The sequence below is a fragment of the Phocoena sinus genome, chromosome 10 (genome assembly GCF_008692025.1).
Source record: "Phocoena sinus isolate mPhoSin1 chromosome 10, mPhoSin1.pri, whole genome shotgun sequence".
NCBI classification, from domain to species: Eukaryota; Metazoa; Chordata; class Mammalia; order Artiodactyla; family Phocoenidae; genus Phocoena; species Phocoena sinus.
In genome coordinates, this window is record NC_045772.1 from 76,954,275 (window position 1) to 76,971,779 (window position 17,505).

Below are 17,505 nucleotides of genomic sequence, written 5' to 3' on the forward strand. Positions count from 1 at the left end.
CTTCCTGGACCAAGGCTCGAACCTGTGTCCCCTGCACTGGCAGGCAGATTCTTAACCACTGTGCTACCAGGGAAGCCCCTCTAATCCATTTTGAGTTGATTTTTATATATGGTGAGAGGAAATGTTCTAATTTCATTCCTTTACATGTAGCTTCCAGTTTTCCCAGGAACACTTACTGGAGAGACTGTCTTTTCCCCATTGTATATTCTTGCCTCCTTTGTCATAGATTAATTGACCAGAAATGTATATTTCTTGGCTCTCTATTCTGTTACATTAATCTATGCTTCTGTTTCTCTGCCAGTATCATACTCTTCTGATTTCTGTAGCTTTGTAGTATAGTTTGAAATCAGGAAGCATGATACCTCCATCTGTGACCTTCTTACTCAAGATTATTTTGGATATTGGAGGGTCTTTTGTGTTTCCATACAAAATTTAAGATTATTTTTTCTAGTTCTGTGAAGAATGCCATTGGTATTTTGATAGGGATTGCACTGAATCTGTAGATTGCCTTGAGTAGTATGGTCATTTTAACATTTTTAATTCTTGTCAATTCATGAACACAGTGTATCTTTCCATCTATTTGTGTCGTCTCCAATTTCTTTCATCAGTGCCTTATAGTTTTCTGAGTACAGATCTTTTACCCTCTTAGTTATATTTATTCCTAGGTATTTTATTCTTTTTGATGCAGTTGTAAATGGGATTGTTTTCTTAATTTCTCTGTCTGATAGTTCATTGTTAGTATACAGAAATGCAACAGATTTCTGTATATTTATTTGTATCTTGCAACCTTACTGAATTCATTGATGAATTATGGTAGGATTTTGGACAGTGTCTTTTGGATTTTCTATGTATAGTATCATGTCATCTACAAACAGTGATGGTTTTATTTCTTCCTTTCTGATTTGGATTCCTTTTATTTCTTTTTCTTGTCTCATTGCTGTGCTAGGACTTCCAATACTATGTTGAATAGAAGTGGTAAGAGTGAGCATCCTTGTTTTGTTTCTTATCTTAGAGGAGATGCCTTCAGCTTTTCACTCTTGAGTATGATGTTAGATGTGGGCTTGTCATATATGGCCTTTATTATGTTGAGGTATATTTCCTCTGTACCCACTTTGTTGAGAGTTTTTTATCATAAATCGTTGTTGGATTTTGTCAAAAGCTTTTTCTGCATCTATTGAGATGATATGATTTTCTTCTTCAATTTGTTAATGTGACGTATCACATTAATTGCTTTGTGGATATTGAAACATTCAAGGATGAGATTGGTTCAGTCCCATCCCTGGGTTAAATCTGCATTGATCATAGTGTATGACCCTTTTCATGTATTGCTGAATTCAGCTTGCTAATTTTTTTTTTTTTTTTTTTGCGGTACGCAGGCCTCTCACTGTTGTGGCCTCTCCCATTGTGGAGCACAGGCTCCGGACACGCAGGCTCAGTGGCCATGGCTCACGGGCCCAGCTGCTCCGCGGCATGTGGGATCCTCCTGGACCGGGGCATGAACCCATGTCCCCTGCATCAGCAGGCGGACTCTCAACCACTGCGCCACCAGGGAAGCCCAGCTTGCTAGTATTTTGTTGAGGATTTTTGTGTTTATGTTCATCAGTGATATTGGCCTGTAATTTTCTTTTTTTGTGATATCTTTGTCTGGTTTGAGTATCAGAGTGATGCTGGCCTCACAGAATGAGTTTGGAAGCATTCCTCATTCTGCAATTTTTTGGGATAATTTGAGAAGGACAGGTGCTAACTTTTTTCTAAATGTTTGGTAGAATTCACCTGTAAAGCCATCTGGTCCTGAACTTTTGGGAGGTTTTTAAGTTACTGATTCAACTTCATTCACATTCATAATTGACCTGTTCATATTTTTGATAGTACAGTTTTTTAATCTGGGAAAAGACATGTTTATTATAACCCCAAGTAGCTTTTATCTGTAAAAATTAACAAGCCAAAAACTTATGATAAATTTATGTTTAGCAATTAATGTTTCAGTATATTATCTTATTTGGAAATGATCTAGATAGGATATAATAGATAATGAATATCCATCATTTAAGTTAACTTAGTATAAACTTTTATCTTACATCTATTTATTTTACTTGTTTTTAGTAAATATGCTTGGATTAAACAGCTAATCATCATCTTATATTGTTTTTCTTGCTGCCAAATTTTATAATATAAAGATAGCATGAGCTTATTTTACTAGTAAACCTGGGTAGAAATGTTTGTATATTTGCATTATATTTAATGTTGACAACCCTATTTTATTAAACCAACACATTTAAAGTAGCTTTTATTTACCAAATATCATTCCAGATCACACCAACTTGAAAAGCATTTGGATTAGTTTCTATATTTCTGAGAATTTTAAGAGCACTTAATTTATATAAGTGCTTATTTTCCTTTAAGCAGATTAAATAGAGCTCTTTAAAAAATATCACAGACCATACATGAACTCGTATATACATAAATATATAGACAGACACAAACAGAGATTGTATAACTTTCATTTTTAAATTTTAACCATGTGTCAGGTACAGTAATATAAAACTCAAAAGAATAGCTGGATCCAAATTATTTCTGGCAGATGTAATAAATTAAGGTTACCTGCTGATGGCTAGAGCTTTTTACCAAAATTTTTTTGGTAAATTTTTTTCTGTGTGCTGTAAGGATTCTTTTAGAGAAGCTGTTTTTGGAGTCATTTTGTCTTTTAGAAGGTTTTGCCTACCATCATCTCTGAGAAATTTGGAATATTCTCTTTTTAAGGGTGTCCCTAAGGTGGACTATCTTATCTAAATTAAAGGTTCCCCAAAGTGGCCACTGCAATTCCAGTCATCCTTCATAAAGTTCACCCATTTTTCCAAAAGGCACAAGATCCTGGTCTGTGATTTGGACCAGGTAGAACCCATCTTCACCTTAGATTCTCCAGGACATCTTAACTCTGAGGGGTCCTGTTTTTGAACAGCTGTTCTGAAACACAGGGAATTACACTCCCGCCCCTTTTTGAACAGAATAGGGTGACTTATCAAAAAGTTTCGACAATAGTTGCTCGGTAAAATTGGAGAGCTCAACACGAAAGGGAGTGAAGCTTGGATTCAAGAGAGGTGTACTGTGAAACTTCTTGGTCAGTGAGAAAACAGTGAGCATAATGGGCTCCATGAGTACTGGCACTTGTTTACTCACCAGCCTCTTGACTAATCAGGGATCTTCTGTAGGTCCCACTTCTGACACCAAAAACTGTCAAAAGAAAGTTCAGAGAGTTTTTTTGATACGAATATTTTATTAAGTGAGAAATAAGCTATTTGTGAACAGAGAGACTTCAAACTGAAAGTGGTTAGAAGCTCAGAGGCATGTAATTACAGGATGGTTTTTAAAGTGAGAATGAGGAAGTTGTTTAACATTTACGATGATTGGTTGTTACAGTGGGAGTTTACAGATGACAGGAGACTGGTTAAAAGTGTTTATCTTATACTATTTCAGAAGATGATTTAAGTTCTGCTTATTGTTATCAGAGGCATATACAAGAAATAATGTTACCTTTTGCTTAAGTTCATGAAATAAGCTATCAATAGATTAAGTTTAACTTATGCAGCCTAACTGGTTTTGTTTGCTTGGAGGATTTTCAAGCTTGGTCTCCATTTTATTTTACTTTAACACTAGCAAATAATAAACACTACTAAACGTTAGTTATTGTTATTATTAGTTATTTCACACCAGAAATTGTGCTGAAAATTGCAGTTATAATGGTAATTGCTTCTCTCCAGGAGCTTTCAGTCCATTATTATTCCCATGTAAAAAAGTTAAGGCTAAGGAGAACAATCACTATAATCTACTGAATGCCTTCTAAAACAGTAGGATTTGACATTTGCGTTATATCTCATAAACTTCTGGCCCTCGATCCACAGTCAGTTTTCATAAAAGGGAAATCTGTTGATTCTCCTTTGTTGATTCTCAGACTTGTGTAGAGTCCTGAGAAAAGTATCTTTACTTTAGTTCTTGGTGAAACTTTTACACCTCATCCAAACAGAATATCCTTTCTGTTAGTAAAGACAGAGTAAGTTAAGGGTGCAAGTTAGGAAAACAGACTACATGGGTTCTGTACATACACCTAACATTTACTAGTTATACAATCTTGAGCAAATGTTTCAACTTATCTGGGATTCAGTTTTCTCCTCTGTAAATGGAAGATGATGATATTATTACCTACCTTACTGAACTGCTGTGAAGATTAAAAGCCAGTACATGTAAATTCCATAAAACAGTGCTTGGCACATAGTAAGTATTCATTTACGTTAGTTATTAATGTTATATCATTCCTACCATGGAAAGCACCGTAACAAGGAATATGTTACCTAAGACCTGACCTTTTTTCCTAAGGCCTAGCTTAATTCCTACTCTTAGTTCCAATCTCTATTCTAAGGCTCCGTGAGGGTTCCATGCAAATGATCCTATGAACTCCTGGGGCCAGAATCAAGTCTTTTGTCTCTTTGTACCCACAGTTCCTTATTTTTAGGAGTTACTATTCAGTTAAGCATGTATATAAAGAGGACATGTGGCATATGAAGCACTATGCTGATGATTGTTGGAAATAACTAGCATAAAAGAGGTATAGTCTTATGGGACTAGCACAAGACAAGTATATGAATAAATATAATCTAGGTATAATAATACCACAAAAGCTGGATTTACAAATGGGAGGAAATGCGTTCAAGAGGGAGCACAGGAATTTCCCTGGTGGCACAGTGGTTGAGAATCCGCCTGCCAATGCAGGGGACATGAGTTCGATCCCTGGTCCGGGAAGATCTCATATGCTGTGGAGCAACTAAGCCTCTGCGCCACAACTACTGAGCCTGTGCTCTAGAGCCCACAAGCCACAACTACTGAGCCTGCATGCCACGACTACTGAAGCCTATGCACCTAGAGCCCGTGCTCTGCAACAAGAGAAGCCACCGCAATAGAAGCCCGCGCACCGCAACGAAGAGTAGCCCCTGCTCGCCACAACTAGAGAAAGCCCACGTGCAGCAACGAAGACCCAATGCAGCCAAAAATAAATAAATAAATAAACAAATTAAAAAAAAAGAGGAGTATAATAATAAAAGCAAAGGCTTGTTGAACAGGAAAGTTAGAAATATATGAGAAGACCAGAAAATAGTATTTCTATTTGGCTGGAGAATACAATATGGATAGTGTAATAGTAAGACATAAAGCCAGATAATTAGGATCAGAACCTTGGCCACCAAAATGAAATAAGAGTGTTTAATTCTGTAACATGGGAAGCTGTCAAAGGTTTTGGAACTGCTGGGAGCAGAGGGAGAGTTGAATTAGGGGGCAGTTAAGAATAAGAAGACAGGAAACTGTTTTAAAATTTTGGAAAAGAGTAAGGAGAGTCCAAACTAGGAGACATATGTGAAGATGTTCTTGCAGAATTCATTCTGGTAAAAGAGAATTGGAATGTCCATCACTGGGAGAGGTGCCATGGAATGTTATGCAGCTATTAGAAAAGTAAAGAGTAAATGTGTGTATATTCACATGGATGGAACTTGAAAACATAGTGCTTAGTGAAAAAAGAGGAAACAAGAATATATTAAGAAAAATTATCCAAAAATTGGAATTAAAGCAAAAAGATGACCATATGACCTTCATTGTCATACTAAAGTGTTCTCTCCCATGTAAAGGTCCACATTTAGGATAATATTTTCTAACTTTTTTTGGGATGAGATATGGTCAGCCTGGCAGTTGTTCAGCAAGCTGTTTCCGGGTTACCTTGGGTTTCTGTTACTTTGGTAACAAGCTTGGTTCAGAATAGCAGTCAACTGTTTTACTAAGTGCACTGTTAAGTCCACAGGAATGGGACTTCTCCGTGACTGAAAACTGCTTGGTTTACATCCTTGCATAAGTTGTTAACCTCTTCACTGGACCAGCACTTTGAATAGCACTGCCTTGGAGAATCCTTTGGATCTGTGATATGGTGAACAATTTTGAATAAGGGGAGCAAGGAAAGGCAAAAATTAAAAATTACTGTAAAGTTTTTGGCTTCATTGGCCAGGAGGATGGTGATATCGTTAGATAATTGTGGAGGAGTAAGTATCTTTTCAGGAAGATTAATCAGAACATCCAGTTGAAATAGGCAGTTAGGAGTATAATTTAAAACATTTTTAATTCAGCTTTTCTTTCCGCCATCTTTCCATGCCACCATAATGGTGCACATGAATGCCCTGGCTGATGCTCTCAAGAGTATCAACAATGCCGAAAAGAGAGGCAAACGCCAGGTTCTTATTAGGCCATGCTCCAAAGTCATCGTCAGGTTTCTCACTGTGATGATGAAGCATGGTTACGTTGGCGAATTTGAAATCATCGATGATCACAGGGCTGGGAAGATTGTTGTGAACCTCACAGGCAGGATAAATAAGTGTGGAGTGATCAGCCCCAGGTTTGATGTGCAACTCAAAGATCTAGAAAAATGGCAGAATAACCTGCTCCCGTCCTGTCAGTTTGGTTTCATTGTACTGACAACCTCAGCTGGCATCATGGACCATGAAGAAGCAAGAAGAAAACACACAGGAGGGAAAATCCTTGGATTCTTCTTCTATGGATTCTTTTTCTAGGGATGTAATACATACGTGCAAATAAAATGCCTCAGAGGACAAAAACAAACAAACAAACAAAACATTTTAAATTCAATTTATTTAAACTAATAAAACCTGAACAATTAACCCATTTCTCCCACCTCCCACCTCAGAGAACCACCAATCTGTTTTCTGTAGCTATGAACTTTTGTTTGGGGTTTTTTCGTTTTTGTTCTTAGACTTCACATATAAGAGAAGTCATATGGTATCTGTCTTTCTCTGTCTGACTTATTTCACTTAGCATAATGCTCTCTAGGTCCATCCATGTTGTTGCAAATGGCAAGATTTCATTCTTTTTTATGGCTGAATAATATTCACAGTATATATACCACATCTTCTTTATACATTCATCCATTGATGGACACTTAGGTTATTTCCATATTTTGGCTACTGTAAATAACGTTGCAGTGAACATGGGAGTGCAGATACCTTTCCAAATTAGTGTTTTCATATTCTTTGGATAAATACCCAAAAGTGGAATTGCTGGATCATATGGTAGTTCTATTTTTAATTTTCTGAGGAACCTTTATACTGTTTTCCATAGCACCTACACCTATTTACATTCCCACCAACAATGCAGAAGGATTCCCATTTCTCCACATCCTTGCCAACACTTGTTATTTGTTTCTTTTTGATAATAGCCATTCTGACAGGTGTGAGGTGACATCTCATTGTGATTTTGATTTGCATTTTTCTGATGATTAGTGATATTGAGCATCTTTTCATGTATTGGTCATCTGTGTGTCTTCCTTGGAAAAATATAATTTTTTTTTTTTTTTTTTTTGGAAAAATATAATTTTTAATTTGAAAGAGATATCAAGGAGCCATGGCCGCTGAGCCTGTGCGTCCGGAGCCTGTGCTCCTTAACAGGAGAGGCCACAGCAGTGAGAGGCCCGCGTACCGCAACAAAAAAAAAAAAAAAGAGGGAGAGGGGAGAAAAAGGTGTTATCATGGAAAGAAGAAAACATTTAAAATATAGCTGAAATCTGTATAAAGGAAAATATAAGAGGGGTGATTGTGGAATTTGATTTTTCTCTTCTTCAAGCTAAAATGTTTTTAGCTTGGTCTTGTTTCACGAATGCTGGTAGAAGACTAAAGGCTTGGGTCTTGGGTCAGAGGCCCTAAGGACTTTATTATTCATTGCACAACAAGCAGCGTGAGCATTAGCATGTTTATGTCACTTCCCCTTGACCTCCAAGACACACGCCAGCAACACAGAAGGCCAAGCTGGATACCTACACAAAGGGCAGGTTGTGTTACAGGAGACAGACTCTGAATTTGGGGACTCTGCATTTTATAGCAAGCAGTAAGCAACCTCTTTGTTCTGGAGGGAGACATTATCTCACAGTGTTGCTCATTGTAAACACAACCCTGAGAGTGGCCCAGATAGAGTGTCAGGGCCTTATAATCTTGTCATTCCCAGCAAGAAAGGTAAGGCCATGAAAAACCTGTAGAGAACTGCCTTTCCCAACATTTCACCTTTTGGTCCTACCACCTTGGCTTCTGACAAATTATCACATGAGTATGACGCTTCTTCATCACACTGATTCATTTAAACAGCAGAGGCTAGGACCAAATATATTCAATTTGTGTCATACAGCAATCAACTAAAGCTATTAATATCGCTCCCAAAAGGAGGATGAGGCCAACTGGCAATATTGACTTCAGCTATGACTCCAGAGTCCCAGAGTCAGGCAACTGTGACTAAATCCCAGGGGAGACCAGTAGGTCTTATTTCAGAAATCCAAGATGTAGTGTAAGCCCAGGATATTCTCCATTATGGCCTGCACAAGGAAATTTAAGTTTACCTGTTAATCTTTGGTGCTGTTATCTGTAATTACAGGGACATATATAATAGATGGGCCAAGAAAGAACCCCAACTGAGAGATATTCCGTGGCCTATTCTCTATAGACAAGCATATAAAACCAAGAGACACAGGTCACTCTAGTTTGGATTTATTGTTAAACTTGATTTGGATCACCATGACATTGTTTTGCATATATCACATGGGAAAGTGTCACTGAGTAGTTGCAGCCTTGATTGTTAACACATAGCTCAAGATCACTTGGACATCAAGGAAAACATGCATTTGTATTTGTCATATTGAAACAAGTTGTGCTGGTCCATGTTTTTATACCCTTATGAAGAGAGGCTAGGCAAAGCAGAATAGTTCAAGGCCTTCCATATTTCCATGAATTATTCACTTATCATAGCACAAAGACAATGATGAGAAATCCAACAGTAGGTCAGATTGTCAGCTGCAGCGGCTGCTTGCCTCAGGTGGACCATGTAATTGTTTTGCCAAGGTGCAATGCTGGATCTAGAGGTGGAAGGGAGCATTAATTCCTCCCCTTCCTTAAGTACTTACTTCCCAGGGTCTAAAGTGTTCCCTCCCCAGGTTCTGGAGTTATTGCCATCCCTTATGATCATAAAATTGGTGTGCCCCATACCAGTGCAAATGATTTCACTTTTTTCCGATCATCTGCTACTCACAGTGGTCAAGTGCAGAAAGGACAAGGGGATTTTTATTTTTGTTATTTTTTTAATTTATTTTTTTGTTACTTTAAAAAAATATCTTTATTGGAGTATAATTGCTTTACAATGTTGTGTTAGTTTCTGCTGTATAACAGAGTGAAAGAGCTATATGTATACATATATCCCCATACCCCTCCCTCTTGCATCTCCCTCCCACCCCTCTATGTGGTCACAAAGCACTGAGCTGATCTCCCCCCGTGCAATGAAGCTGCTTCCCACTAACTAGCTGTTTTACATTTGGTAGTGTATATATGTCAGTGCTACTCTCTCACTTCGTCCCAGCTTACCCTTCCCCCTCTCCATGTCCTCAAGTCCATTCTCTACGTCTGCTTTATTCCTGTCCTGCCCCTAGGTTCTTCAGAACCATTTTTTTTTAGATTCCATGTATATGTGTTAGCATATGGTATTTGTTTTTCTCTTTCTGACTTACTTCACTCTGTATGACACACTCTAGGTCCATCCACCTCACTACAAATAACTCAATTTCCTTTCTTTTCACGGCTGAGTAATATTCCATTGTATATATGTGCCACATCTTCTTTATCTATTCATCTTGTCAGTGGACACTTAGGTTGCTTCCATGTCCTGGCTATTGTAAATAGTGCTGCAATGAACATTGTGGTACATGACTCTTTTAAAAGTTATGGTTTTCTCAGGGTATATGCCCAGTAGTGGGATTGCTGGGTCATATGGTAGTTCTATTTTTAGTTTTTTAAGGAACCTCCATACTGTTCTCAATAGTGGCTGTATCAATTTACATTCCCACCAACAGTGCAAGAGGGTTCGCTTTTCTCCACACCCTCTCCAGCATTTATTGTTTGTAGATTTTTTGGTGACGACCATTCTACCTGTGTGAGGTGATACCTCATTGTAGTTTTGATTTACGTTTCTCTAATGATTAGTGAGGTTGAGCATCCTTTCATGTGTTTGTTGGCAATCTGTATATCTTCATTGGAGAAATGTCTATTTAGATCTTCTGCCCATTTTTGGATTGGGTTGTTCGTTGTTTTGATATTGAGCTGCATGAGCTGCTTGTATATTTTGGAGATTAATCCTTTGTCCATTGCTTCATTTGCAAATATTTTCTCCCATTCTGAGGACTGTCTTTTCGTCTTGTTTATGGTTTCCTTTGCTGTGCAAAAGCTTTGAAGTTTCATTAGGTCCCATTTGTTTCTTTTTGTTTTTATTTACATTACTCTAGGAGGTGGATAAAACAAGATCTTGCTGTGATTTATGTCAAAGAGTGTTCTGCCTGTGTTTTCCACTGAGAATTTTATACTGTCTGGCATTCAGGTCTTTAATCCATTTTGAGTTTATTTCTGTGTATGGTGTTAGGGAGTGTTCTAATTTCATTCTTTTACATGTAGCTGTCCAGTTTTCCCAGCACCACTTATTGAAGAGGCTGTCTTTTCTCCATTGTATACTCTTGCCGCCTTTATCAAAGATAAGGTGACCATATGTGCACGGGTTTATCTCTGGGCTTTCTATCCTGTTCCATTGATTGATATTTCTGTTTTTGTGCCAGTACCATACTGTCTTGATTACTCTAGATTTGTAATATACTCTGAAGCCAGGGAGCCTGAGTCCTTCAGCTCCGTTTTTCGTTCTCAAGATTGCTTTTGCTATTTGGGGTCTTTTGTGTTTCCATACAAATTGTGCAATTTTTTGTTCTAGTTCTGTGAAAAATCCCATTGGTAGTTTGATAGGGATTGTGTTGAATCTGTAGATTGCTTTGGGTAGAATAGTCATTTTCACAGTGTTGATTCTTCCAATCCAAGAACATGGTATATCTCTCCGTCTGTTTATATCATCTTTAATTTCTTTCATCAGTGTCTTATAGTTTTCTGCATACACGTCTTTTGTCTCCTTAGGTAGGTTTATTCCTAGGTATTTTATTCTTTTTGTTGCAATGGTAAATGGGAGTGGTTCTTTAATTTCTCTTTCAGATTTCTCATCATTAGTGTATAGGAATGCAAGAGATTTCTGTGCATTAATTTTGTATCCTGCTACTTACCAAATTCGTTGATTAATTCTAGTAGTTTTCTGGTAGCATCTTTAGGATTCTCTAAGTATAGTATCATGTCATCTGCAAACAGTGACAGCTTTACTTCTTCTTTTCTGATTTGGATTCCTTTTATTTCTTTTTCTTCTCTGATTGCTGTGGCTAAAACTTCCAAAAGTATGTTGAATAATAGTGGTGAGAGTGGGCATCCTTGTCTTGTTCCTGATTTTAGAGGAAATGGTTTAAGTTTTTTACCATTGAGAACGATGTTGGCTTTAGGTTTGTCATATATGGCCTTTATTACGTTGAGGTAAGTGCTCTCTATGCCTACTTTCTGGAGAGTTTTTATCATAAATGGGGGTTGAATTTTATAAAAAGCTTTTTCTGCATCTATTGAGATTATCATATGGTTTTTATCCTTTAGTTTGTTAATATGGTGTATCACATTGATTGACATGCATATATTGAAGAATCCTTGCATTCCTGGGATAAACCCCACTTGATCATGGTGTATGATCCTTTTAGTGTGCTGTTGGATTCTCTTTGCTAGTATTTTGTTGAGGATTTTTGCATCTATGTTCATCAGTGATATTGGTCTGTGGTTTTCTTTTTTTGTGACATCTTTGTCTGGTTTTGGTATCAGGGTGATGGTGGCCTTGTAGAATGAGTTTGAGAGTGTTCCTCTCTCTGCTGTATTTTGGAAGAGTTTGAGAAGGAAAGGTATTAGTTCTTCTCTAAATGTTTGATAGAATTCGCTTGTGAAGCTGTCTGGTCCTGGGCTTTTGTTTGTTGGAAGATTTTTAATCACAGTTTCAATTTCAGTGCTTGTGATTGGTCTGTTTATATTTTCTATTTCTTCCTGGTTCAGTCTTGGAAGGTTGTGCTTTTCTAAGAATTTGTCCATTTCTTCCAGGTTGTCCGTTTTATTGTTATTTAGTTGCTTGTAGTAATCCCTCATGATTCTTTGGATTTCTACAGTGCCATTTGTTACTTCTCCTTTTTCATTTCTAATTTTGTTGATTTGAGTCTTCTCCCTTTTTTTTTGGTGAGTCTGGCTAATGGTTTATCAATTTTGTTTACCTTCTCAAAGAACCAGCTTTTAGTTTTATTGATCTTTGCTATAGTTTTCTTCATTTCTTTTTCATTTATTGCTGATCTGATCTTTTTGATTTCTTTCCTTCTGCTAACTTTAGGTTTTTTTTGTTTTTCTTTCTCTAATTGCTTTAGGTGTGAGGTTAGGTTGTTTATTTGAGATTTTTCTTGTTTCTTGAGGTAGGATTGTATTGCTATAAACTTCCCTCTTAGAACTGCTTTTGTTGCATCCTGTAGATTTTGGCTCATCGTGTTTTCACTGTCATTTGTTTCTAGGTATTTTTTGATTTCCTCTTTGATTTCTTCAGTGATCTTGGTTATTTAGTAGCGTATTGTTTAGCCTCCATGTGTTTGTATTTTTTACAGTTTTTTTCTTGTAATTGATATCTAGTCTTATAGCGTTGTGGTCGGAAAAGATACTTGATACAATTTCAAGTTTATTAAATTTACCAAGGCTTGATTTGTGACCCAAGATATGATCTATCCTGGAGAATGTTCCATGAGCACTTGAGAAGAAAGTGTATTCTGTTGTTTTTGGATGGAATGTCCTATAAATATCAATTAAGTCCATCTTGTTTAATGTGTCATTTAAAGTTTGTGTTTCCTTATTTATTTTCATTTTGGATGATCTGTCCATTGGTGAAAGTGGGGTGTTAAAGTCCCCTACTATGAATGTGTTACTGTCGATTTCCCCATTTATGGCTGTTAGTATGTGCCTTATGTACTCCTGTGTTGGGTGCATAAATATTTACAGTTGTTATATCTTCTTCTTGGATTGATCCTTGATCATTATGTAGTGTCCTTCTTTGTCTCTTGTGATAGTCTTTAAGTCTATTTAGTCTGATATGAGAATTGCTACTCCAGCTCTCTTTTGATTTCCATTTGCATGGAATATCTTTTTCCATCCCCTCACTTTCAGTCTGTATGTGTCCCTAGGTCTGAAGTCAGTCTCTTTTAGACAGCATATATATGGGTCTTGTTTTTGTATCCATTCAGCCAGTCTATGTCTTTTGGTTGGAGCATTTAACCCATATACATTTAAGGTAGTTGTTGATATGTATGTTCCTATTAGCATTTTCTTAATTGTTTTCGGTTTGTGTTTCTAGGTCTTTTCCTTCTCTTGTGTTTCCTGCCTAGAGAAGTTCCTTTAGCATTTGTTGTAAAGCTGGTTTGTGGTGCTGAATGCTCTTACGTTTTGCTTGTCTGTAAAGGTTTTAATATCTTCATTGAATCTGAATGAGAGCCTTGCTGGGTAGAGTAATCTTGGTTGTAGGTTTTTCCCTTTCATCATTTTAAATATGTCCTGCCACTCCCTTCGGACTTGCAGAGTTTCTGCTGAAAGATTAGTGGTTAACCTTATGGGGGGGGGGCGGTTCCCTTGTATGTTATTTCTTGCCTTATCCTGCTGCTTTTAATATTTTTTCTTTGTATTTAATTTTTGATAGTTTGATTAATAGGTGTCTTGGCGTGTTTCTCCTTGGATTTATCCTGTATGGGACTCTCTGCACTTCCTGGGCTTGACTACTTCCATTCCCATGTTAGGGAAGTTTTCAACTATAGTGTCTTCAAATGTTTTCTCAGACTCTTTCTTTTTCTCTTCTTCTTCTGGGACCCCTGTAATATGAATGTTGGTGTGTTTAATGTTGTCCCAGAGGTCTCTGAGACTGTCCTCAATTCATTTCATTCTTTATTCTTTATTCTGCTCTGTGGTGGTTATTTCCACTATTTTATCTTCAAGGTCACTTATCTGTTCTTCTGCCTCAGTTATTCTGCTATTGATTCCTTCTAGAGAGTTTTTAATTTCATGTATTGTGTTGTTCATCATTGTGTATTTACTCTTTAGTTCTTCTAGGTTCTTGTTAAATGTTTCCTCTTTTTTTCTCCATTCTATTTCCAAGATTTTGGATTATCTTTACTATCATTACTCTGAATTTTTTTTCAGGTAGACTGCCTATTTCCTGTTCATTTGTTTGGTCTGGTGGGTTTTTACCTTGCTTCTTCATCTCTGCATATTTCTCTGTCTTCTCATTTTGTTTAACTTATTGTGTTTGGCATGTGCTTTTCACAGCCTGCATGTTCATAGTTTCCATTGTTTTTGGTGTCTGCCCCGAGTGGTTAAGGTTGGTTTAGTTGCTTGTGTAGGCTTCCTGGTGTATGGGACTGGTGCCTGTGTTCTGGTGGGTGGGGCTGGATCTTGTCTTTCAGTTGGGCAGGGCTGAGTCCAGTGGTGTGTTTTGGGGTGTCTGTGAACTTACTATGATTTTAGGCAGCCTCTCTACTAATGGGTGGGGTTGTGTTCCTATCTTGCTAGTTGTTTGGCATGCAGTGTTCAGCACTGGAGCTTGCTGGCCGTTGAGGGGAGCTGGGTCTTAGCATTGAGATGGAGATTGCTTGGAGAGCTCTCGCCAATTGATATTACGTCGGGCCGTGAGGTCTCTGGTGGACCAGTGTCCTGAACTCAGCTCTTCCAGGCCTGACACCAGGCCGGAGCACCAAGACCCTGTCAGCCAAGTAGCTCAGACGAAAAGGGAGAAAAAAAAGAAAGAAAAAAAAAATAAGTAAAATAAAACTATTAAAATTAAAAAATTTTTAATTATTAAAATAAAATACTTTAAAAAAAGAGAGCAACGAAACCAATAAACAAGTCTACCAATGATAACAAGCACTAAAAACCGTACTACCATAAACATAAAAATCAGAAAGAAGTCAGTTGCAGGCAGCAAACCCCAAGTCCACAGTTGTTCCCAAAGTCCACCTCTTCAATTTTGGGTTGATTTGTTGTCTATTCAGGTATTCCACAGATGCAGGGTACCTCAAGTTGATTGTGGGGATTTAATCCACTGCTCCTGAGGCTGCACGGAGAAATTTCCCTTTCTCTTCTTTGTTTGCACAGCTCCTGGGGTTCAGCTTTGGTTTTGCCGCCACCTCTGCCTGTAGGTTGCCCTCAGGCTTCTGTTCCTGCCCAGACAAGATGCGGTTAAAGCATCAGCTGATTAGGGGCTCTGGCTCACTCATGCCAGGAGGAGGGATGGGTGCAGTAGTTATAATTGGAATACGGGGTGAGCCAGCGGTGGCAGAGGCCAGTGTGACATTGCAACAGGCTGAGGCGCACCATGTGTGTTCTCCCAGGGAAGTTGTCCCTGGATCATGGGACCCTGGTAGTGGTGGGTTGCACAGGCTCCCTGTGGGTATGGTTAGTGACCTGCGCTTGCACACAGGATCCTTGGTGGCTGCAGCAGCGTTAGTGTTTCCTGCCCATCTCTGGTGTCTGAGCTGATAGCCATGGCTCACACCAGTCTCTGGAGCTCATTTAGGCGGTGCTCTGCCTTCTGTGGGCAGACAGGTAAGGAATCCCCTCTCCTCGTGCACCCTAAAACAATGGTTTCTTGCCTCTTAGGCAGGTCCACACTTTTTTCCTGACTCCCTCCTGGCTAGCTGTGGCTCATTAGCTCCCTTCAGGCTGTGTTCATGCAGCCAACCCCAGTCCTCTTCCTGGGATCTGAACTGCGAAGCCCAAGCCTCAGCTCCCAGTGCCCACCCGCCCCGACGGGTGAGCAGACAAGCCTCACAGGCTGGTGAGTGCTGGTCGGCACTGATACTCTGTGTGGGAATCTCTCCACTTTGCCCTCTGTACCCCTGTTGCTGTGCTATCCTCCATGGCTCCGAAGCTTCCCATCCCCCCACCCCCCATCTCCGCCAGTTAAGGGGCTTCCTAGTATGTGGAAACTTTTCTTCCTTCACAGCTCCCTCCCAGAGGTGCAGGTTCCATCCCTATTCTATTTTTTTTTTATCGTGGTATGCGGGCATCTCACTGTTGTGGCCTCTCCCGTTGCGGAGCACAGGCTCCGGACGTGCAGGCTCAGCAGCCGTGGCTCACAGGCCCAGCCGCTCCGCGGCATGTGGGATCTTTCTGGACCGGGGCATGAAACCCGTGTCCCCTGCATCAGCAGGCGGACTCTCAACCACTGCGCCACCAGGGAAGCCTGCGTCCCTATTCTTTTATCTCTGTTTTTTCTTTTGCCCTACCCAGGTATGTGCGTATTTTCTTGCTTTGGGGGAAGTCTGAGGTCTTCTGCCAGCGTTCAGTAAGTGTTCTGTAGGAGTTGTTCCACGTGTAGGTGTATTTTTGATGTATTTGTAGGGAGGAAGGTGATCTCCATGTCTGACTCTTCCGCCATCTTGAGGGTCCCCCTAATTTATTTTTTGGGGGGCCACGCTGTGCAACATGTAAGATCTTAATTCCCTGACCAGAGATTGAACCTGGGCCCCCTGCATTGGGAGTGTGGAATCTTAACCACTGGACCACCAGGGTAGTCCAACAAGGATATTTTTCCAAAATTTATAGGAATCCATCATAGTTCCCACCTTCATGGGCATGGGCTACTGCAGGGGAACTTGGTGAGCAGTTTACTCAACCAAATGGTCATTATCTTCATAGGATAGAGGTTGGCAAACTTTTTCTGTAAAGGGCTGAAGAGAAATATTTTCAGTTTTGTAGGCTTCTGTCACAATTACTCAACTCTGCCTTTGTAGAGCAAAAGCAGACATAGACAATACATAATAAAGAAACAGTCATGACTGTGATTCAGTAAAACTTTATTTACAAAAGCAGGCAGCAGACCAGGCTCGGCCCATGGGTTATAGTTTGCCGACTTTGATCTAGAACCAGTTCAATCCAAAAGGAGAATACAGGTGACTAAACCAAGATTAAGTTTGAATTCTATAAGCTTCTTTTTGGCCAGGCTGCCACCCAGCTGTACCAACCAGGCTGGCTTGGGGTAACTGTTAGGGAAAAGAAAGATGCATCATGCTCAGGAAATGTCAGAATAGAATTCTAAAATTTCAGAATTGGTCAAGATAACCCCTCCACCCCTTTTATCCTGATCATTATCTAGAAGGTGGCCAAGGGGATGTGAACTCTTTCAGTGGATGCTTGCATTTAATTAAGATGTGCGGACCAGGAGAAAGTGAAGGAGGTAGAGTCAGAAATCTCTTTAGTTGACTTTTTAAAAAATCCATTTACCTCTTGTTGGAACCAGCAGCTTGAGGATAATAAGGGATATGAAATGTCCATTGAATACCTTGACTATTGGTCCAGTGTTGAGTGAACCTTTGCAATAAGAGACATCACACTGTCCAACTAAATATGGCCTGAAAGGCCAAAAACATAACACATTTTATGTTATGGCCAATGTGGCTTGAGTTGGTTGATCAGACTGGAACAGTGACACCATAACCTGAAAACATGTCGACAA

General features: G+C 39.1%; 2 protein-coding genes across 3 annotated transcripts in view; both read left to right on the forward strand.

Annotated features, from left to right (window-relative positions):
• AMN1 (antagonist of mitotic exit network 1 homolog) overlaps positions 1 to 17,505 on the forward strand; it is a 72,524-nt gene that overhangs the window by 6,621 nt on the left and 48,398 nt on the right. The gene's annotated exons all lie outside the window — the stretch shown is intronic.
• LOC116760183 (40S ribosomal protein S15a-like) lies at positions 6,167 to 6,638 on the forward strand. Its single transcript, XM_032644648.1, has one exon. The coding sequence runs from the start codon at positions 6,192 to 6,194 to the stop codon at positions 6,597 to 6,599; it is 408 nt and encodes a 135-aa protein (XP_032500539.1). The 5' UTR covers positions 6,167 to 6,191; the 3' UTR covers positions 6,600 to 6,638.